The 24098-nt window shown below is 44.1% G+C and overlaps 1 protein-coding gene across 1 annotated transcript; it reads right to left on the reverse strand.

Annotated features, from left to right (window-relative positions):
- Window positions 1-1434: 1434 nt before the first annotated feature.
- On the reverse strand, window positions 1435-19071 carry GCLM (glutamate-cysteine ligase modifier subunit). Its single transcript, XM_075287578.1, has 7 exons — window positions 18736-19071; window positions 13499-13564; window positions 7882-7966; window positions 7394-7450; window positions 4391-4593; window positions 3377-3491; window positions 1435-2962 (listed from the first exon to the last, which is right to left on the reverse strand). The coding sequence occupies exons 1-7, from the start codon at window positions 18859-18861 to the stop codon at window positions 2790-2792; spliced, it is 825 nt and encodes a 274-aa protein (XP_075143679.1). The 5' UTR covers window positions 18862-19071; the 3' UTR covers window positions 1435-2789.
- Between the last annotated feature and the right edge of the window lie 5027 nt (window positions 19072-24098).

Below are 24098 nucleotides of genomic sequence, written 5' to 3' on the forward strand. Positions count from 1 at the left end.
GCGGCTGTGATGCTCTTGCACCATACAGCCCGCATAGTAAAATCATTAAATATTCTCAAGCATGTTACATTATTAACAAGATCATTGAACCTTTAGATTCTGTACAAAAAAAAAATATATCTGCAAGTTGTCTGGCTAGCTGGATACTGAGCACAGCCATCTGTACAGTATGTTCCGGCCTGCGGGAGCCTTGCGGTCCTTGTATAGGAACCTCTATGTCTAACAATTTGCAGCAATGTGAACGTCCGCTCCAGTATGCGGCAGCCACACACATTTGTCAGCAAGCTTAGAGCAGCTTATGGTCTTTGCTTTACGTTCTGCTAAAACATTTAATAAAAAGAGGTTTAAAAGTGAAATGCGTTCCTAGCCGATAGGCAAGTATGTGACGGGTTACGGCAGGGGGCCTAGCTTGCATAAAATACTCCCATAGTGGACTATAGAGCCATGGAGAAGCAAAGACAATGCAAATGACAACTACTAAAAGTCAAAATGGTCCTCAGCAACACAATGGACAGTGGTTTCATGTCAATGTGACCAGCAGAAGTTATTTGATCCCCGCTAGCGGTGTATGCTCTTCCTCAGCCATGTGATCCAGATTAAAGAAAATAAATTTTCTCAGAGATGGAATGTTCTCGTCTCTTTTCACGGACCTGAAGTGAATGTGAAGACAACAGATCTCGCGTGGACCCTTTAAAACTCACGGCTGAGACTTGGCTGTAAAGTGATCGCCAGCTTTCACAAGTCTGAGCACTGTTCATCTGGGATCACTAGTACTCTAAGGGCCAGGAAACCCAATCTGTGTATCAGCCGGATTACCTGACCCCAACCACCGAGGTCAGTTCAGGTGAGCCGGGCTTGGTCCGCTAATCTGGTGGATACCTGGATAGAGTTTCCCGGTCTGAGCTTGGACATCTGAAACCAGCCTAAGTCGTCTTCTATAAAAAGTTGGGCAAACACGTAGATCCCATAGCTGAGCGACAGATTTCATTTCAGCTTGGATTACAAGTGGTTAACCCTCCTATTACATCTGAGCACCGGGCTAGATAGACAGTCGAGATGTTCAGATGTAACTTAGTTTTTGTTAAAGGGAACCTGTCATTTGAATTCAATCCACCATAAGGGCTCGTTCACATCTGCGCCCGGTCTCCGTTCTGCAGGGTTCCGTTTCCTGCACAAAACAGAGGCAGGAGACGGATACCTGCAGGACTCTTTCATACCTATTCATTTGAATGGGTTTGAAAGCTGTCCGGCCGTGAGCGCCGGTGAGCGTTTTATGCTCTCCGCCGCGAAACCGGTTTTTTAAAATCGGACACAGAATTGGACATGCAGTACTCTGTGTCCGATTTTAAAAAAACGGTTTAGTGGCGGAGAGCATAAAACGCTCACCACCGCTCACGGCCGGACCCGGTCTGACAGCTTTCAGTCTTCTTCCAATAAGGACTTTAGTGTCCTAAATTTACCATTGACAGATTCCCTTTAAACTACACAGTTTTAGGAAATTCCTAGAAATGCTTCACTAGAAAATTGCTATTATGGTGCCATCTCTAAGAAAAAAAAAAAAAAGTTCTATTGTGTCCCCCCCCAATGAATTTAGGGCTTGTTCACATTTCATTTTATAGTATTCACAAGCCTAAACCTCTGGCATATGTGCGTATAAACCTCTGGCGTACCTCTGCCTTTTGAAAAATAAAGTTAAAATAGTATACTGCAAAGTAAATTATAAAAAAATTTCTATTAAAAAATAAAAAATTCTGATGGCCACCAAAAAGGTCGCCCTCTTGGCATATGATGGCCGCAGGGTTACATCCAACGTGTATGGGAACTATCCTGGCGAATACATTGACTATAAACAGAACAATAACTTGTGAACAGACCCCAACTTGAAGGAAAAAAAAAAAAAAATCCCCTTTATAAATGGATGAGCCCCCACCCCAATTTAAAGGGATCTCTTACTATCAATCACCCTTTTGAGCAAGAACTAATAAAATTCTCAGCTAAAATAACAACCAAAGGAAATATTTTCATATCTTGGTTCTAAGGTTGAAAAACAGAGATAAGAGATAATAAACTAGGGCTGACCTTCAGAATACAATGTTGACATTGTATAGGTGGACATGTTTTATCTTCCCGTTTTATCCGTTAGTGCAAACTTAAAGGAACGCTAAATACAAATGCACCCAAAAGCAAAAATCCCATAATGATGGGGCAGATCTGCAAGAGATTACAGGATTACGCACAAACAGCAAGTGCAGCTCCGTTCTTTGTATACTTGTAGCATTCATTCTCACTTTAGTGTTCCTTTAAGAATTGCCTACAGTGACCCACATAACAATGGCCGACTGTCTATAGGAGATGAAAGAGTAACGTCCTCTGACTTGATGGCCGCTGATAGACAAGGGATAGTGTTGCGAGATACCGAATTGTGCGCCAGTGCATCGATCGCTTTAGTCCAAGATACAGTACGTCACCTGTTTACGTAAGAACATTGCTATTCAATGCTCGCTATGTTAAGCGGTCGGACTATTACACCCTGAAGATGTAGGATCGCTGGTTCCATAACCACAGAACAATGCCGAAACTAAAACCAACTAACTACTAACACAACTCTTAGATTAGGGGACAGGTTTCTGGTCACGCTTTTCTCCTTGATCCTGGGTATCCAATTTGTAAACACCATTCTGGCTGTAGGTGTTGCCAGCAGTCGGCATCGTTTTGGTCTTTTTTACGCCCAAGGACCGTTCATGTGTGTCTGATAACGTGTCAGTGGTTTGTTACGGACCCCCGGCGGCTTAGTGCGGAGCTTTCCTCTTCGCTTGTATCATGTAGCCTTTGGATTTTATAATGCCGCGTGTTTTTACAATGACAGAATATCGTAAGATCCATTCCGGGGACCAGCCATCCGCTACAGCGCCTTGGACGCCTTCTTGAAGAGCTTCTTGGAAACTGTCTTCAGGTAAGATTTCTGTTTTAAAAAAAATTAAAATCAGAAAAATGTAAAAAAAAGAAAGAGTCCACTTATCACATGCCCGACGCGTCTACAGAAACCGTCACTGGTTATAGATATTCCCACCATAGACAGAAGGGCTGTGGATGGGTTAGAGAGATAGTCACCTCTCCATTAATTCCTCATACTGATGCAGTGACTGGGGAACCCCATTCTGGAATAGGTTTGGTGGTCAGAGTTGGGAAGTGAGTGAAACAATAACACCAGTCTATGGGTTGTATGTGGTACTGCAGCTAGTTGCCACTGATCAAATGTGAACTGCAATACCACAACAACCTATGAAAAGGAGGGGTGCTGTTTTTGGAAGAAGGCAGATATATTCTCTAATCCTATACATCCTCTTTAATGCACAAACCAAGACCGTTCACTTACCTTTGGAATCGCTGTGTGTTAATAACTGAATGTCAAACTGCTTTGCGAAGGCGGTTAGATCTGGGGGCATGATGCAACACGATGCAAGATTCACTTGGTTACTACTTGGCTTCACCTGCAGAATAAAGCATAGTATTACATGTAGTCTACAGATCAGTAACAATAATAAAACTTGCCATGACAAAAATTTGGATCCAAATGTCATTTTGCAATTTTCCCTGTATGTTCACACTTGCACCCGGTGTCCGCCCTGTGTCATTCAGCCCCGAGAAACTGGAGGGGGGATGGCTTCCTGGGGGTCAGCTTTAAGACCTATTCATTTGAATGGGTTTTAAAGGTGACAGTCGGTGACACCTTTTTTTTTCGTTCGGACACAAAATCGGACTACAGGAATACATGTCGATTTTGGATGCAATACCCATGTGATCAAAGACTGCCATGTTGCGCTAAAACTCATTCACTAATGGAAGGCCTCATGTATATGGAACAGTGTGGAGGCAAAGGGGAGCTGATTTGGGAGTCTGAGTGCCTTTCGTGCTTCCTTCATTCCTATTCGTGTGCTGTCCCGATATCATGGAGCACAATAGGACCTGCTCTGTAATTCCTGGATTGGATCGGAGCCTTTAATCATGACTTGTAGTCGCAGTCCCGGCATCCTCTGGGTTACAGTGAGACTCCATACACTTCCATTAGTGAAGAAGTCATTTTGGTCGTGGTCAAAGTCACCATGTAATCCTGGCTTAAAGAGATTGCATATTCTATCAATGTACCATCACTATGAGGGGAGACCCCTTATAATCATATATAGGGGCTACAAGTCACCCTCTACCCTGCAGCTTTGCAAGCAGAACTAGATATGGATTTTCAGAAGTTTACATTATAGATGGTAGTGAAACAAAGCAGCATTCACACATACAAAACCGTGCGCTGCTGTAGTAAATTATAGGTTATCCACACACAAAGTACAACATGTTTTTTGGCAAACGGTATTGGGAACTGGATGCAAAGCCTCACCTGTGCCCAGAGGTAAAGCTGTTCCAAGAGCGGTTTATCTAAATCCGATGTCCCTATAGCAACAACTTTATTGTCCCGTACGAGACTTTCCAGCTCTCTCCAGTAAGGCTGCAAATGCTCCAAGGTAAGAACGACTCCATCTTCCAAAGGAGGGGGTGCGATGATCACAGAGTCCAACTGGGCCACAGCAAGGGTGGAACATGCTGGAGAAATACAAGATGGGAGAGGTGATGAGGACGAGAGCCATTGTACATAAATACAAGTAATATTCAAGTCACAACTTTTCACTTCTGAGATATGACAGATCCACTACCCAGTGGTACAGCCGGCACCGAACAGATGACTACAAGCAATGTAGCATAGACGGGCAGGTATATATGGTTTGTGATATCAGTCATGCAAAGAAAATTATGCTGAGAACCGGCCACGGTAACAAAAGCTCTGCAATGTGACTGTATGACATTGTAGAGAGACGGATTTATGACATGGAACCAGAAGAGTGAAAAAAATGAGACCGCAAACCATCAAGAAAATGACAGACAATGACTTTGATACGCTAGCCATACAATGTTATGTTCTAGAATCTCCTTTATACAGAGTAACTTATTATAAATCTATGTTATCAAAAGCAGAACACGTCAACAACATGGAAACGCGTCATCTCTCTGCAGCGCTGTGTAGTTCAGTAGACTCCTGGCTTTCAATGGAATATGCAAACATGCCAATGTCAGATAAGGACAAACCCAATTCACGCCCTTTAAGCAACACAAGAAATGCCGCCTGGGAAAGTAAAACCTAGTCAAGGCGTCTCCAGGTCTGAGAGATTTAGTAGAAAGCGACTTGTATTCTAGGAATCTTTGCAACCACTTTTTTTATTGGCACAATAAAAAATATTTGTTTCTATAAGTCCTAGACAGACTAATGCCTATACAGCACAAAGAGACGGCAGGGTCAGATTATACAGAATTTGTTTTCTAACAAACACCTGTCACACGAGAGAAGTAGTGGACATATATGACTGCAGAATCAGACTACACTGTTGTCAGTATACAGGAAGACACACAGGGGCTATAAAAATAAAAAGTAGGAAATTTGTCATTAAAACCTATTGCAACATTAAAAGGGATTCTACCATTAAAATAACTTTTTTCTCCCTAAAACGGAGGAAAAGCCTTAAGAAAGACTATTATTCTCGTACCTCTCGATGGCTTCTCCACGCCGCCGTTCGGTATAAATCCCGGTTTTCATCTGTATGCAAATGAGTTTCCTCGCAGCACTGGGGGCGGTCCCCAAGCACTCACAGCACTGGGGGTGTCCCCAATGCTGCGAGAGAACTCTCCAGTGCTGCTTCCACCTTTTTTCAGGAACTGCCTCTCTGCGTGTCTTCTTTTGGAGCTGGGTTTCAATCTTCTAGGCTTCGGGCAGAGCCAACTACGCATGCCTGGGCCACAAGAAAATGGCCGCTTACACAGTAAGCTGGTGCAAGCAGCCATCTTCTTGTGGCCTTTGGGAATGCACAGTCGGCTCTGCCCGAGGCCTAGAAGTTTGAAACCAGCTCCGGAAAAAGACGCGTAGAGAGGTCGTTCCTGAAGAAGATGGAGGCGGCGCTGGAGAGTTCTCTCACAGCATTGGGGACCGCCCCCAGTGATGCGAGAACTCATTTGCATCCGGACGAAAACCGGGATTTCTACCGAATGGCGGCGCGGAGAACACATCTAAAGGTAGGAGAAGAATAACCTCTCTTAAGGCTATTCCTACGTGTTAAGCTAGCCTTTAAGATTTCCAGAAAAGGTGGAACTAGTCCTTTCCTCCCACGAGGTCCTGATACTAAATAAAGTTCTTCTTCCTGTTTACTATGTTCGGCCTCCTATTACAAGGCCACAGGGGTTCTCTGGACACAATGGCATGCGAGTCTTTCTGGCAGGGTGAGGATTATGGAATGTGAACTTGTATACAGTATTAGCAGCACATGTTTGCTAATCTCTTGTGTTCGTGGACTCTTTAGTACAGCGCCAGCCACCAGCGCTGCCAAATAGCTGTTTATTTTCAATGTGGTTTACATCAGGATCTCAATATCTTTAAACACTGAGGGCTTTACTGAAAACCAGTTCATATGAGGTCAGGCCTGTTAAATGGTGCCAAAATAATATAATCCAGGATAAGAGCTGCTCAGCCCCTATTGCACAGTCTGCCACCGAAACTGCAAGCAACAAGTCAACCATGGAGTTTGTTAAGCAAGTTAATTTTGTGTCAGACAAAGGACGGACACAAAAATCTGCCTGACAAAGGATCTCCATGGAGGAACGCAACACGGGCGCCTTACAGAAATAGATTGGCATAGTTGAGAGATTTGATTATTGTTTGTGGGTAACAGCAGAGTCGCGTTACCCAACAACCAATGTAATTCTAGCCTTCCATGTCATATCCCAAGGAGTTCTGGAAGCTGATGGATAAGGTCAGAGTGCTGCTTTAGCTGTCTAGGCTGCTGCAGAATTGACAATGTGTAGATGACCTGTGGGTGGATGGGCCAACGTAAGGTTACAGGCGCACGTGTCTTGTGTATGGGACTATGAAAAACAGAATGGCATCCCTGTGCTTTTCACAGAAAGTGAGTGAACCAGGACTGCAAAGTGGTCACAAATAACCTGCTGCTCTGTCCTAAGGCCCCACACATGGCGTACCGGGATGATGGAACAGAACAATGCATTTTGGGAAATGCTTGAGTCGTCGGACGGCCACAGCACCGAATGCAACTCCTGACTGCGACCATTTTCATCAGTCTTCTGGCATAAATAATAAATTTGGCAGGCCGATTGTCCGACCCCCTGGCGTATAAGGCATAATAAGTCTCGGTCATAATGCTTACATGCAACAAAGCGCTGACTACCAAGTTGTGTGTGACATGACGGCGATCCATTAGCAGCAGGCGCTGTCAGTGATGGTACCATAGGATTTGTGATATACAACTACAGTCTCTGTACTTTTGTGGCCTGTAGGACTTACCCATGTCTACTGCATATCTGATAGATGAAAGGTCATGGCCCAAAATAAACAGCTTTACTTTAGGAGGGAAAAAAAAAAAAACGCATTAGTTACATGTGATTATATAAAAGGAGAGAAAATACAAAGCAGCCATTCATTGGTATTAACTGCATGCACAAAGCAAATGCAACAAGATATGTCAGCCAGGATTATTAAATATATATTTTTTTTTAATTATTTTTCTTTTTTTTTATTATTTATCATCATCATCGTTGTAGTCGAGCCACATAATTTAAATTAAATGAACTCTTCATTTACCACCAAGCTTTCCCAGAGTCATTCAGGAGACTGGGAAAGCATGGTGACAAGCCAAAATGTCAGACCCAGCTTATACCTGTATAGCTGACCACAAGGTATATGATGAAGGGAAGTTGTGGGTGGTCAAGGGGCCGCTAAAGTACAGTATGGCCCAGATTACAGGAAAGATGAATGTATATATGTATATTTACCAGACACTTTCATTTCATCTCTCTCTTCGGGGTTTATGGTCTCTAGCGCCGGGGTCATGGCACATTCCAGTGTATTTGGAGATTCCTAAATGACATAAGAGTGACACATTATTAGAACAGTCCCATGGATAGGTGCTCAGATTAACAGGGGTCATAGATCACGTCTTAAGATAGTGGGCACAAGTTCCCTTTGAAAATATATACACCCGCAAACATGTGTAGCCGATCTACCACTGCACTGAATCCTGGGAGATTAGTCTACCTCAGGGGGTCAGAAGTCTTTGAAACGTCAGTCACTGAGACTACAACTCCCAGCATGCTCTATTCCCTTCTGTTAGAATTCCAAGAACAGCAGAACAAGTGTGCATGCTGGGAGTTGTAGTTTCACAGCAGCTGAAGGTTGCAGACCCCTGCTCCATCGCTCTATCTCCCTCCCCCCCATCTCAATATACTTTACACCCACATAGTACCCATTTACTAATAGACTGGGAAATGTCATGTAGTTGACAAAAGATTGAATTCGAGTGAATACTGAAAGACTAAGAGGATCAGATCATTCCTAATAGAGTCAGACAAGTCACTCTCTGGTTAAAACAACAGTCTGGTCTCAGACAAAGCCCTTCTACAAACCAAATATCCAACCCAAGACTGTTATTTTTACTCTTAAATACACATATTTCCAGTACCTAAAGGGCAACTTAAATGGGAAATCTGGCCAATGGGTTGGTGATCACTGCAAGATCATGGCAATATGAATACTGGGACCCCACGCATATAGACCACCAGAATGTAGGATCTCTACCTATATATACTAATACTACGCTTGCTAATCATTCATGTTATTGGACATTTTTAGGTGGATTAACAAAAAAAAATATATATGTGTAAAGCGAGCCCACATTGAGCTGCCGTGATGATGATACATCTGCTGCTTCCTTTACTAGAAGGATGAGGAAATCTTCCATTGGATTACATATATAGAGCTCTCCCTGCCAAAATGTAATTGACTTCTAGAGATATTCATCTTCACTGTAATGATTAACTAGCTAAACAGTGTGGAAAATTACAATAAAAGTGACCAGATCAACCGCTGAAGTCAGATACAGAGTGCAATTTCTTTCACTTAAAATGGCGGTCCAAAAATACTCAAAAATAAATTATAAGATTATATATATATATATATATATATATATATATATATATATATATATATATATATATATATATATATATATACACACACACACACACACACAGTGTCCTATGAAAAAGTTTGGGCACCCCTATTAATCTTAATCATTTTTAGTTCTAAATATTTTGGTATTTGCAGCAGCCATTTCAGTTTGATATATCTAATAACTGATGGACACAGTAATATTTCAGGATTGAAATGAGGTTTATTGTACTAACAGAAAATGTGCAATATGCATTAAACCAAAATTTGACCGATGCAAAAGTATGGGCACCTCAACAGAAAAGTGACATTAATATTTAGTAGATCCTCCTTTTGCAAAGATAACAGCCTCTAGTCGCTTCCTGTAGCTTTTAATCAGTTCCTGGATCCTGGATGAAGGTAATTTGGACCATTCCTCTTTACAAAACAATTCAAGTTCAGTTAAGTTAGATGGTCGCCGAGCATGGACAGCCCGCTTCAAATCATCCCACAGATGTTCAATGATATTCAGGTCTGGGGACTGGGATGGCCATTCCAGAACATTGTAATTGTTCCTCTGCATGAATGCCTGAGTCGATTTGGAGCGGTGTTTTGGATCATTGTCTTGCTGAAATATCCATCCCCGGCGTAACTTCAACTTCGTCACTGATTCTTGAACATTATTCTCAAAAATCTGCTGATACTGAGTGGAATCCATGCGACCCTCAACTTTAACAAGATTCCCGGTGCCGGCATTGGTCACACAGCCCCAAAGCATGATGGAACCTCCACCAAATTTTACAGTGGGTAGCAAGTGTTTTTCTTGGAATGCTGTTTTTTTTGGACGCCATGCATAACACCTTTTTGTATGACCAAACAACTCAATCTTTGTTTCATCAGCCCACAGGACCTTCTTCCAAAATGAAGCTGCCTTCTCCAAATGTGCTTTTTCATACCTCAGGCAACTCCATTTGTGGCGTACGTGCAGAAACGGCTTCTTTCTCATCACTCTCCCATACAGCTTCTCCTTGTGCAAAGTGCGCTGTATTGTTGACCGATGCACAGTGACACAATCTGCAGCAAGATGATGCTGCAGCTCTTTGGAGGTGGTCTGTGGATTGTCCTTGACTGTTCTCACCATTCTTCTTCTCTGCCTTTCCGGTATTTTTCTTGGCCTGCCACTTCTGGGCTTAACAAGAACTGTCCCTGTGGTCTTCCATTTCCTTACTATGTTCCTCACAGTGGAAACTGACAGGTTAAATCTCTGAGACAACTTTTTGTATCCTTCCCCTGAACAACTATGTTGAACAATCTTTGTTTTCAGATCATTTAAGAGCGGGCTGTCCATGCTCGGCGACCATCAAACTTAACTGAACTTGAATTGTTTTGTAAAGAGGAATGGACCAAAATACCTTCATCCAGGATCTAGGAACTGATTAAAAGCTACAGGAAGCGACTAGAGGCAAAAGGAGGATCTACTAAATATTAATGTCACTTTTCTGTTGAGGTGCCCATACTTTTGCACTGGTCAAATTTTGGTTTAATGCATATTGCACATTTTCTGTTAGTACAACAAATCTCATTTCAATCCTGAAATATTACTATGTCCATCAGTTATTAGATATATCAAACTGAAATGGCTGCTGCAAACACCAAAATATTTAGAACTAAAAATGATTAAGATTAATAGGGGTGCCCAAACTTTTTCATAGGACTGTATATATATATATATATATATATAAATAATATTATATTTATATTATGATCATTGTGGCTAAGGCTCCACGGGACGTCCAATTGTAATATTACACAAATTAGAACCAAGGAAGTGAGGCATTGTAAAGTAAGGAAATGGGGATATTATTTATTGCACAACTTGTGTGTTAAAGAGGACCTCTGATGGTTTGGGACACAGGCAGTTCTATATACTGCTGGAAAGCCGACAGTGCGCTGAATTCAGCGCACTTTCGGCTTTCCCGATCTGTGCCCCGGTTGAAGAGCTAGCGGTGCCGGTACCGTAGCTCTTCACAGTTAGAAGGGTGTTCCTGACAGTCTGTCAGGAATGTCCTTCACAGCAGCGTCTATAGCGCTGTACAGTGTGAGCGGGGAGGAACGCTCCCTCCCCTCCTGATAATACTCGTCTATGGACGAGCACTACGAGCACTGTGAGCAGAGGGAGGAGGAGTTCCTCCCCACTCACACTGCTATAGGCGCTGCTGTGAAGAAGGACGTTCCTGAGTGACTGTCAGGAACACCCTTCTGACTGTAAAGAGCTACGGTACCGGGACCTATAGCTCTTCACCCGGGGCACAGATCGGGAAAGCCAAAAGTGCATTGAATTCAGCGCACTGTCAGCTTTCCAGCAGTATATAGAACTGTCTGTGCCCCAAACCATGAAAGGTCCTCTTTAAGGGTAAGTTCACATGGGGAGCAGAAGGGTGGATTTTGGCACAGAGAGTGATGAGGGGACTGTCACTCTCGAGCCAAAATCTGCCTGCCACGACTGTCGTGGCCTCCGACAGTCGCAGCTTCCCCCTCCGAAGAAGGCTCAAATGAATTGGCCAACTCCAGAGGTTGTTGCCATGAGGCGGACGTGCGGCTCAACAAGCCGTGGAATCCGCCTGAAGAAAGGGCAGCTCGCTTCTTTTTTTGTTGTCACTCACGGAAAAAAGTAGCCTGGCGGTCTCCATGGACCATCATTGTGAGGGGGCAGATTATGACGTGGATTACGCTCCATAATTCGCCCCCTCTGTGCCCATGTGAACAAGCCCATAAGCGTTCCTTTAAGCAACTGTAGGAGGACATATATGCAATATTTATCTCTATCTCCTACTCATCCAATATGGTGTTTTCTTTTTAACCCCTTCCCGACATGCGCCGTAATAGTACGGCGCGTGTCGGGTCTGTAACTATGGCGACCGCCCGGGAGCCGGGCGGCCGTCATAGCCGCCGGGTGTCTACTGCTTCAAGCAGTAGACAACCAGCTCTAATGCCTCCGATCGGTCCCCGGACCGATCGGAGGCATTAACCCCTCCGGCGCTGCTGTCAAAGGCGCCGGAGGCGCCATTTTCCCGGCGGCGCATGGGCGCCGCCATTTTGGCAGGGATCGCCGGCTCCTGGAGCATGATCCAGGGCCGACCCCCCGTTGCCATGACAGCGGGGAGCCTTGTTAAAGGCTCCCAGCCGGTCTGCAAATTCTCTCTTTTGCAGGCTGGTGTATACAGCCTGCAAAAGAGATGATGATTTTTTGCAATGCATTAGCATTGTAATGCATTGCATTAGTGATCAGACCCCCTGGGGTTCAACACCCCTAGGGGGTCTAATAAATGCAAAAAAAAAATAAAAAAAAAGTAAAAAAAAATATAAAAAAATATAAAAAGTATTAAAAGTTCAAATCACCCCCCTTTCCCTAGAACAGATATAAAAGTAGTTAAAAACTGTGAAACATATACATGTTAGGTATCCCCGCGTCCGAAATCGCCCGCTCTACAAATCTATACAAATATTTTTCCTGTTCGGTAAACGCTGTAGCAGGAAAAATAGTCAAAAGTGCCAAACCGCTGTTTTTTCACTGTTTTAATTCTGATAAAAATTTGAATAAAAAGTGATCAAAGCAATAACATTTCCCGAAAATGGTAGAACTAAAAAGTACACCCGGCCCCGCAAAAAAAGACGCCCTATGCATCCCCGTACACCTATGTATAAAAAAGTTACGGCCGTCGGAATATGGCGACTTTTAGAAAAAAAGTTTTGGAATTTTTTTTAGGGGTCAAAATGTAAATAAAACCATATAAATTTGGTATCCCTGGAACCGTACCGAAACACAGAATACAGGGGACAGGTCATTTTGGCTGCACAGTGAACGCCGTAAAACCAAAGCCCGTAAGAAAGTCGCAGAAATGCATTTTTTCTTCAAATCCACCCCATTCTGATTTTTTTTCCTGCTTTCCAGTACATTATATAGAATAATTAATGGTGGCATCATGAAGAAAAAATTGTCCCGCAAAAATTAAGACCTCATATGACTCTGGGAGCGGAGAAATAAAAAAGTTATGGGGTTTAGAAGGAGGGGAGTCAAAAACGAAAAACGAAAATCAAAAAATGCCATCGGCGGGAAGGGGTTAAACATTGCTCTTCTTAGTGACAGAGTCAGGGATTTAATAAGATTCATGCAGAGAATTAAAGAAAAGGATTGTCAAAATTGGGACACATGAAATTTACTTAGACTTGGCAATGGCAGGGTGGGAATCCTTAGCTTTAGAGCTCAGCGGGACAGATTAAAAGAAATGTAAATGTGTGGATGTCACAAGGAAGGCATCTTGTAACGTTTTATTAACCAAGACGTGTAAAGCACTTCTCCTTCCCCTGGTCCCACTGAGAATATTCGTCACCTGTCAGTCTATAGCAATACTCCAGTGTTAGAACGAGACATTCTATACATTTATGTAGAAGGGAAAGTATTACCTGCACAAGCTCGGGGGGGACTTTTGAGCTCCATTCATTCAGCGTTGTTCTGATGCAATCCCCCAACTGCAAAAAATTTTTTTTTAAAAATTATATATATTACAATACCTGACAAAAGCATGCAAGGTTGTCTCGAGTGATACATTCACCTAAGTTGAGTAATATTTGTAATACATAACCATATAGCCCATCCTCCTCCTGCACCACCTCCAATTATTAACCATTTATAGTCCTTACTGATGTATACCTTCAGCCTACTTAGGGACGTTCCTACAATTCTTACAAAGTTTGAGTTTAATAACTTTTTCTCAGTTTGTGAATATAAAGTGACAATAAGCAACTAAGCTGTAACCACAAATGTCAAAGTACTTGTCATTTGGAAGCCAAAGTATTGGCGTGTGGTGAACCATTAACCCACGTGTGCTAATAACAGTCACTTTGCAATATCTGTTGCCTTTTTGCATCAGGCCCTGGGTATGAATCGAGTCAGGGTAATATCTGCAAGGAAATTAAAGGGATTCTACCATTAAAATCCTTTTTTTTCCTTGTTGTCACAATGGTATTCTTCTCCTACCTTTAGATGTCTTCTCCGCCCCACCGGAGAAAGCCGACTGCGCGTGCCCACCGGCCACAAGAAAATGGCCGCTTACAATATTGTGTAAGTGGCCATTTTCTTGTGGCCGGCAGGTATGCACAGTCGGCTTTGCCCTTGGCCTAGAAGTTTGAAGCCAATGACGAAGTGAAGACCCTGTTCCTGAAGAAGACGGAGGCGGCGCTGGAGAGTGCGCTGGGGACCGCCCCCAGTGCTGTGAGAGAACTCATTTGCATACCGGTGGAAAATGGGATTTTAACCGAACGGCGGTGCAGAAAAGACATATAAAGGTAGGAGACGAAAAGCCTTTCTTAAGGCTAATCCTACATGTTACGGAGAAAAAAAAATTGTTTTTAATAGTAGAATCCCTTTAAGGGAAGTGAAAGCACATTCAATGTTTGCAATCCAGTCTTAGCTGCCAGGTTAATTTTAGTATCACATTTTGCATAAGGAAGCATAAAATGTAATACAGTCAAGTTTTTACTATGTAACGGTACGGTCTATATAGCAACATCGCTGTAGGGATAGAAGACAAGTCTGTCGAGTTTAACCTGCCTTGTCTCCTGCAGTCGTCTTCTGTGAACAGATCTAATGACTATTAGGGGTTAGACCACACGTGGCGGTCATACGTGCCGCTGTGGTTTCTATTAGAAACACCAAGTGCAAAAATGCAAAGTCTTTATCGAATAAACCATCTAAAAGCAAATAGCAGCAACACGTACGCCCGTGGGGTTGGCGGCCACATAGCAGTCGTATTGCTGATGCTTCACGGTCACCTGATCAGAACAGAGGACGGAATGGTCTGGCAGGGCACACACCGCACACCATCTATTTTAATGGGAGGCCGTTTCAGGTGCATCCACTGAAATGAATGGAGCAGCGCATGCGCTGCACAACCACTGCTCCATTCATTCATCTGATCCGTAGCAGTCTTAGCCGTCGGACACCTACCACTCTGCAAGTTATCCCCTATACCAGGGGTAGGGAACGTAAGGCTCTCCAGCTGTTGCAAAACTACAACTCCCAGCATGCATACTTGCTCTGGTGTTCTTGGAACTCCCATGGAAGTGAATGGAGCATGTTGGGAGTTGTAGTTTCACAGCAGCTGGAGAGCCGAAGGTTCCCTACCCCTGCCCTATACTATGTAAATACGATGGAAAAACCCTGTATAAAATCAGCTCCTGTTGATTTCAGTACAACCGGCCAAAAAGCTAATACTTACGGGGACTCCCTACTCCCCCCAATGATCCAGCACGCTGAATTTACACAATTCCCATCCTTTAGTTCTTGAGAGACATAAGCCAGCATCAGTGAAGTCTTAAGAAGTTTATTCCCCTGTTACCATTCAGAACATGATTGCCAAAGTCTAAACCGAGTGTGCATGTGTAGGCGGGAGCAAGGAGGAATAGCTGCCTGTGAATAAGCCTTCCAATAACAGCTATCTAATATGTCGGAGTATTGTGATGGATAATGGATTAAGATCTGGCAGGTGAATAATACAAAATCAGTGAGAGCCTACGCTATAAATGTACGGCTACAAGGTGTAAAAGATGCAAGTCATCCTGACAGGCAAGATCAAGAACAATGTGAAGTAACCAAAGTGCCGCAAGTCACGGCCTATATACTATACTGGGTTTAGTATGTCCTGCTAGAACTACCGGCTGACACGTGATGTGGCCCCTGGAGGGCAATATATATATATATATATATTGTTACCCCTACTGATGTGTAGAATCAAGGGGCAGAGACAAGTGACCCACAGCGGCTATGGACTACTATCCGCAGAGGCAAGAAGGGCCATAGGCTGCCCTGCACTACAGTGACCATCTCCCCTGAGCAACTGCGGCTGCAATATCGCCACGTCACCTTGTAAGCGAGTGGAGTGGCTTTGCAACCCCAAGGATGCCAGTCAAAAAATAATCCAGATGTGCTCTATTTTTTTGTGACTAGAAATTGAAGTCACAGCCCTTTTGCGGTGGCACTTTCATTCCATTTACTTGCAAGGCGACAGCGTGATCCTCGCTGGAACAAAGATGGAGTGCAAAATAGAGCTGAACTGCAGTACCACAAACAACCTGTAAACAAGTGGGGTGCCATTTTCATATTTAAGGAAAAAAAAAAAAAAAAAAAAAGTAGCCATGTTTCACTGAATTGAATACGGACACTGCCATACCACACGCCGCCGCTACGGCCTGTGACAGTGCTTAGCGCGATTGCTGCAAACAAGGGATCGTCAGGGGTGCAGAGATGGACCCTCACCAATCCCGAGGATAGGCCAGCTATTTTATTTAGCTGGAGAACCCCTTTAATTCAGTCGGGTCACGCTTTACAGAGACAAATTTTTAAGGTGACATTTCCGAAGTCATGTGATCAGCGAGTGTCATTATTTACTTTAAGGAAAGTGGCAAAGCCAGTTCTTCCAATCTACCACACTATACAAAGCCCAGGTGACACAAGACACCTGCATGAAACGGAAATGGACACCTATCCGAAATATTACTGATCCTACTATAGTGTAAAAAAATGGAAAGAGCCGATTATAAAATTATTGGCCAGCCGTGACTATTTATATGGCACCATCATATTCCGCAGTGCTTTTACAGATAGTCTTAAAGGGGTTGTCCAGGTAGAAATGGAGAACCCTTTTAAAGTTTTAATAAGCTGGCAGCAGTAGAAAAAAAAACAAAAAAAACACTCGCCTGTCCCCATTGCGTTGGCGTCCTCCTGTGTCATCTGCTCCCGTGACCGCTGAGGACAGGAAGAGCACCCGTGATGTCACAGTCAATCAGGGAAGGGCATCAATGTCGTTACCTGTGACATCACAGGTCCTCTTCCTGAGGCCAATCAGCGGCTTCAGCACAAGACCTGAGACAGCAAACGAACCAGGATCCATGGGACGACAACGGAGCAACTGGGACAGGTGAGTATGGATTTTTTTACTGCCCCAACATATTTAAACTTTAAAAATTTAGCCTGGACAACCCCTTTAAGCGAGGTTTACGCCTGCCTTGGAGTCAGAGACTGCACCAGCAAACACCGCCGAAAATCAGAAGAGAGAAAAGACCTGTATGGTGGGCTCGTCTCCGTACTGGTTTCGGTATACAAAGGGTGGAAAGCAGAAGGTCTCCGGTTTTGGGGGTCCGGCTCTCCATCAGACACAAACAACGCAAAGCCCAGTGCAGGTGTGAAGCTAGAATGTCAACAGCTATAGCGGCGGTGGTATGCGGTATTACAGTGTCCGTATTCAATATACATTATCTATATGGGGGAAAGAGGAGGGGGGTTATATGATCCCAGCACCTGCTCCATACAGTCCAGTAACATTACAGTATTGTTAGTACACAAGAGCACATGTTCTATATGCAGAGTATATATATATATATATATATATATATATATATATATATGCATACACACACACACATACACACACACATAGGATTTGTCATCCTATGTGACACATCTACGAGTGATCACCATGTTCTAGGTCACACAATGACAACTGACATTTTTGGTGACCGGTGTTGTCAGACAGACCTATGAAATACGTCGGAGTTAACAAAAATGAGGCCATATCCCTAAACGCAGGTCTGTCAGAAATTACCAAACGGAAAAAAAAACCTTTTAGCCGACATTTGGTCCAGCGGTTTCAGTATAAAAGACAAACGACCCCAACAGACCCCATTATAGTCAATGGAGACTTTGGGGATGTGTCTTATCTCTGGGATCCATTCCTTGCCACTTTCCTGGTCCTGGCGGTGAAGAACAGACAGGACAACGCAAATGTGAACGTAGTAGAGAGATAACACCGAGGTGAGGATCAGGGATATACTGACCCCACCATGACCATATATAATATGATAGATATAGATAGATGATAGATAGATAGACTAATAGATAGATAGCCATCTCCATTACACACACACTGTATATATATATCCCCCATCTCCATTACACACACTGTATATATAGATATATATATATATATAGCCCCATCTCCATTACACACACTGTATATATAGATATATATATCCCCATCTCCATTACACACACTGTATATATAGATATATAAATATATATATATCCCCCATCTCCATTACACACACTGTATATATAGATATATATATCCCCATCTCCATTACACACACTGTGTGTGTGTGTATATATATATATATATATATAGCCCCATCTTCATTACACACACACTGTATATATATATCCCCATCTCCATTACACACACTGTATATATAGATATATATATAGCCCCATCTCCATTACACACACTGTATATATAGATATATAAATATATATATATCCCCCATCTCCATTACACACACTGTATATATAGATATATATATCCCCATCTCCATTACACACACTGTATATATATATATATATATCCCCCATCTCCATTACACACACTGTATATATATATATATATATCCCCCATCTCCATTACACACACTGTATATATAGATATATATAGCTATCTCCATTACACACACTGTATATATAGATATATATAGCTATCTCCATTACACACCCCCATTTTGCAATCTCTACATATACAGACTACAACTCCCAAGCACGCAATGACAGCCGCAGGCTCCCGGGATTGCTGGCACTTGTAGTCCCTCTCACCCACCTCCTCGCTCGGGCTGGCCGCACACTTCTTCTTCAGCCGCCCCCAGTTCATCAGGTTGCCGGTGTGCAGGTGCAGGGTGCCCGCCCGGTCCAGCAGGCTCCTGGCTGCGCCGCTGTCGGTGCCCATGTCCCGGGTAGATAAGGTTATAGGATACCGGTGTGAGTGTGTCCTGAGCCGCCTTGCAGTATGAGGAGCCCCGCCTGTGCTCGCTTCTATTATACAGGCTGCAGCAGCACGATGACTCGGCAGCCGGCCAGCTCTATAGGAGAAGTGCTGTGTAACCGTGACTCACCCCGGCCCCCGCTCACTGGCAGCCCGGACACCGCGACATGTGCGCCTCACGCTGCACCGCTCTGTTATTATTGTATGATGGCAGCGAGGAGCAGCGCCACCTGCCGCCCGGGAGTGCGCACAGCAGCGGAGCCACAGCTCTAGTCAGCCTTACATAACTCTCATGTGCTGTGTTCACACCTGCAGGGTTTTCCGTATTGTTTTGAAGCCAAAACCAGGAGTAAGTTAATTTTTTTTTTTTTTTTTTTTAAAAAGTAGAAATAGAAATAGTGCTTCTACACGTTTATTGATTTATTATTATTTATTAATGTGTTTATTAATGGATTAGCCACCAGGAACTTGTCAGCAAATAGTCCATGGAGTACAGTACGAACAAAGTGAATTATATTTAAAGGGATTCTAACATTAAAATTGAATTTTTTCTCACTATCACTTAGGAATAGCCTTTAGAAAGGCTATTCTTCTCCTACCTTTAGATGTCTTCTCCACGCCACCGTTCCGTAGAAATCCCAGTTTTCGCCGGTATGCAAATGAGTATTCCCGCAGCACTGGGGGCGTCCCCAATGCTGCGAGAGAACTCTCCAGCACCACCTCCATCTTCTTCAGGAACGGGTCCTCTTCGCGTCTTCTTCCGGCGGTGGCTTCAAACTTCTAGCAGCAGAGCTGTTTCTGGCCCTGTCCAAAACAGTAGCTTCCAATGCTAGGAGGGAACTGGATCAGCTGATCAGTGCAGGGACTGGGTGTTGGACCGCCGCCGATCATATCCTGAGGTTCTGCTCTGTCCTGCTGTCTGTGAAGGTGCTTTCTCTTTACATACTTGGTTTGTATTGGCTGCATTGCTGAATCCACAATTGTTATGCTGCTCCCCTAGGCTTGTTTAGGGCTGTTGCAGGAATGTTGCCCTGGTTTTTACATGACTATGCATCTGTCTTCAGCCTGCTCAAACAGTCAGCTGCTGCCATTAGAGACCTTTCCAGGAAACCACCCTGGGGATCCCCTCTAAGAAAGTCCATACTACTGTGAGGGGTTTCACTTTGAAGATTGGCTAATCCTAGACTTAGCTCCTCGATATCGCCTCAAGCTAGAATGTAATTTTCACTAAGTTTATCAAACGTTGCATTTTTAAGTGTAATTTTTCTGTCCTGAGATTTAGCTTCATTGTCTAGATCTCCAACATAATGAAATGATATTGCAATAATTTTTGTGACTTTTCAAAGTCATGTTTGATAAAATCTGGAGTAAATCAACTCAGCATGTTAACTATGATCCTTTCCCATCCACTTTGCAAAACTGGAGTGAGCTGCACATAACAGGAAAGCCGACAGTTCCCTAAATTCAGTGCACTGTCTGCTTTCTAGTGGTATATAAAACCGCATGTGTCCGAGGACATGAATGGTCCTCTTTAAAGGGATTCTGCCACTAAAACGCGGTTTTGTGTGCTTTAGACATCGGAATAGCCTTTAAAAAAGCTATTCGTCTCTTACCTTTAGACGTCTCTGCCGCGCCGTTCCTTAGAAATACCAGTTTTTACCAGTATGCTAATGAGTTCTCCGCAGCAATGAGGGTGGGCCCCAGCGCTCAAACGGCGATAGGAGCGTCCCCACTGCTGCCCGAGAACCCACTCCAGCGACATCTTCTTCTTCAACTGCATGCTCCCCCTCTCTGTCGTCTCCCTTCTTTGCCACTTCTGATGCCTGTGAAGTCTTGCCTTGCGGAAAATATGGCCGCTGGCTGGCATGCGCAGTCGCCTCTACCAGTGTCTCGCTGGCAGAGCCAACTGCGCAGGTGTCAGAACTGACAAAGAAGGAAGACAGGGAAGGGGAGGATGCAGCTGAAGAAGAAGGCGTCGCTGGAGTGGGTTCTCAGGCAGCAGTGGGGACGCCCCCATCGCCGTTTGAGCGCTGGGGCCCGCCCTCATTGCTGCGAAGAACTCATTAGCATACTGGTAAAAACGGTGTTTGTAAGGAACGGCGCCGTGGAGACCACGTCTAAAGGTAAGAGACGAATAGCCTTTCTAAGGGCTAGTTCACACGTGGGCAAAGGGGGCGGATTTTGACAGCGGATTTCGCTTCAAAATCCTCCCCTTTACAATGGTGGTCTATGCAGACCGCCGGGCTTCTTTTTTCCGCTAGCAGTGGGCTGCTGCTAGCGGAGAAAAGAAGCGACATGCCCTTTCTTCAGGCGGAAGCCACGGCGCACTGGGCCGCGGCTTCCACCTACCGGCAGCACCCTCCTATATCGGCTCATTCATTTGAGCCGACATAGGAGGGGAAAGCCGCAACCGCGATGGTCGCAGCAGGCGGGTTTTGACCAGAGAGAGACGCGCGGACGGTTCACAAGTGAACTGACCCTAAAAGCTATTCCGACGTCTAAGGGTGCATGCACACTACGTAACGCCGGGCGTGTATGAGAGCCGTACACGCCGGCGTTACAGCAGGGCTGCCGAACACTTCCCATTCACTTCAATGGGAGCGCTCGTAAACGCCGCTGTTACGAGCGCTCCCATTGAAGTGAATGGGAAGTGTTCGGCAGTCTGCTGTAATGCCGGCGTGTACGGCTCTCATACACGCCCGGCGTTACGTAGTGTGCATGCACCCTAAAGCACACAAAACAGTGTTTTAGTGGTAGAATCCCTTTAAGTATGCTTCTTCTATAGCCACCGGGCTGTCAGGATCCAAACTGTCCTGGGCTCTGGCTTCTTCCCCAACCCAGGTTCCTGGAAGCTTAACTCTGCCCTGTTGCAAAGAGAAGAGGTGTTTGAATAAAAAGTGATCAAAGCAATAGACATTCCCCAAATGGTATAACTAAAAAACATATGTCTGGACAAGCAGAAATACGCCCTGCCGCTTTGTGGATGAGAGGTGCTGAGATGCCATCCTCTTCCCGATCAGGTATAACGTCCTTGATCATGTCTCCATTACTGGCACACATTACAAAATCTAAATCACAGCTGCTCCTCTGACTTATACTGATATCTGCTCAGGAAATGGATTATGTTTCTTAGTAAAACAAACATGTTGTAAAATGTCTTATGTCAGGAACTCACTACTTTGGTGTCATGAAAAACAGCGCTGCTGACTGTGCTTTACCGTCATGTAATACCGGATATTTAGCTTAACCACTTCAGTACCTGGCTATTTCTGCTGGTTCAGGACCAGACACATTTTTGGATTTTCTATGTATGTGCGATACAGGTGTCCGTTTGCAGTCTCTATGTTGTGTATCCGCTCTTTTGAACGGAGAACAAAGTCAGACATGCAGGACTTTGTGTCCATCAAAAAAATAAGGATACACGGCAAAACAGAGACCTGCAGATTGTTTCAAAAACACATTGAAGTGAATGGGTTTTTAAATGGACCGTTTACAAACCCTTCCCAGACTGACTGATTCACGATGGATGGACACCAGGCACAAGTGTGAACGAAGCATTACCCTTTTGTTTGTCGGTGTATAACATACACCCGTGGTGCTGCCAAATCCAGAGATCAAAGTGTGGCTGAAGGCAATTTTATTTTTAATGGCCACAAGATACAAGAGGGGGGACGTCACTGTGCAGAGGCATCAAACTCTTACACTTTGCGGAGTAAGGGTGCATTCACACTGAGTAAACGCTAGCTTATTCTGAACGTAAAACACGTTCAGAATAAGCGGCGTCTAAAGCAGCTCCATTCATTTCTATGGGAGCGGGGATACGAGCGCTCCCCATAGAAATGAATGGGCTGCTTCTTTCACTCCGTGCAGTCCCATTGAAGTGAATGGGGAGTGCCGGCGTATACGGCAAGCTCTGCTCATGCCGGAGCGTACACGCCGGCACTCCCCATTCACTTCAATGGGACTGCACGGAGTGAAAGAAGCAGCCCATTCATTTCTATGGGGAGCGCTCGTATCCCCGCTCCCATAGAAATGAATGGAGCTGCTTTAGACGCCGCTTATTCTGAACGTGTTTTACGTTCAGAATAAGCTAGCGTTTACTCAGTGTGAATTCACCCTAAGGGTGCATGCAGACTACGTAACGCCGCTGTTACGCCGCTGTTACGAGCGCTCCCATTGAAGTGAATGGGAAGTGTTCGGCAGTCTGCCGTAATGCCGGCGTGTACGGCTCTCATACACGCCCGGCGTTACGTAGTCTGAATGCACCCTAAGTGCGCACTACATTTTGGGGGTTGCCCCCTTTCTTATGAGAAAACCAGTTGCACCGATGTGTGTATTTACAGGTGCATATTTGGGCAACCATGGGGCCACTGGGAGGATGGCCACCCAAAAAAACCATCATATAATCTGCCAGTGCTGCCACCTAGGGGCAGTTTATGAGCCTATTTCACACTTTGTTTATGTATGAGCAGTATGGAATCAGCACGTGTGCTCCCTCTAGTGGTGGTCAATCAGCATTACTGAGAACACTTTATTATGCCAATAGGGTTTTTTTTCAAAGCTTGTGTACTAATGGACAATCTTTAGGTTAAAGTCGACAAATGAATTCCAGGTACAGTGTACACCCTCCAAATTCTAGTTTTGATGGCCTTTGACACTTTTTAATGTACTTCTTTCATTTTTTTTGCATTATACTAATAGTGAACTAAAACCATTATCCCAAAAGGTTTTTATCAAAAACTGTGTTTCATTTATCTTCTGCAGTCTACATGTTTTCTCATACAGTGCAGGCAGCTGTGTCCGCTTTAGAGCAAAATCTGTTACTCTTAATGTCTGATGGTTCCGTCTCTAACTCTTCATCTGTTCTACTGAGAGCTCATAAAAGCTCATGTAGGCTAAAATCACATGTAGAAAAACAGCTAAAACAAGGCGCAGAAAAAAGCAGCAAAAACACTGGAAAAAGGCAGCTATAAAGTTTGCGTTTTTCACTGCTCTTCCAATGTGTTTTACACTTTTGCTTCCCCCACTTAAAGGGTTTGTCCAGGAATTAGAGATTATTTCCCTATACCCACTTGTCCCTGGTGCTCCGGTGTCGTAGGCACCTGGGGTTAGTTCTGGTGGAGGTCCCTGCCTCATGTGACTGCTGAGGCCAATTAGAGGAAGGAAGAAGGTAAGGAATTGGAACGTCACAGTATGTTTGT

Source organism: Leptodactylus fuscus, chromosome 9, assembly GCF_031893055.1.
Source record: "Leptodactylus fuscus isolate aLepFus1 chromosome 9, aLepFus1.hap2, whole genome shotgun sequence".
Lineage (NCBI taxonomy): Eukaryota > Metazoa > Chordata > Amphibia > Anura > Leptodactylidae > Leptodactylus > Leptodactylus fuscus.

Excerpts from the sequence above, each read along its gene's own strand:
- GCLM (XM_075287578.1), bottom strand. The coding sequence starts at position 18,861 with ATGGGCACCGACAGCGGCGCAGCCAGGAGCCTGCTGGACCGGGCGGGC. Across the intron at positions 13,565-18,735 it reads CGGCCAGCCCGAGCGAGGAG|TTGGGGGATTGCATCAGAAC; the intron begins GTGGGTGAGAGG and ends AATTTTTTGCAG. Across the intron at positions 7,451-7,881 it reads AGATGAAATGAAAGTGTCTG|TAAAGCTGTTTATTTTGGGC; the intron begins GTAAATATACAT and ends TCCCTCCTAAAG.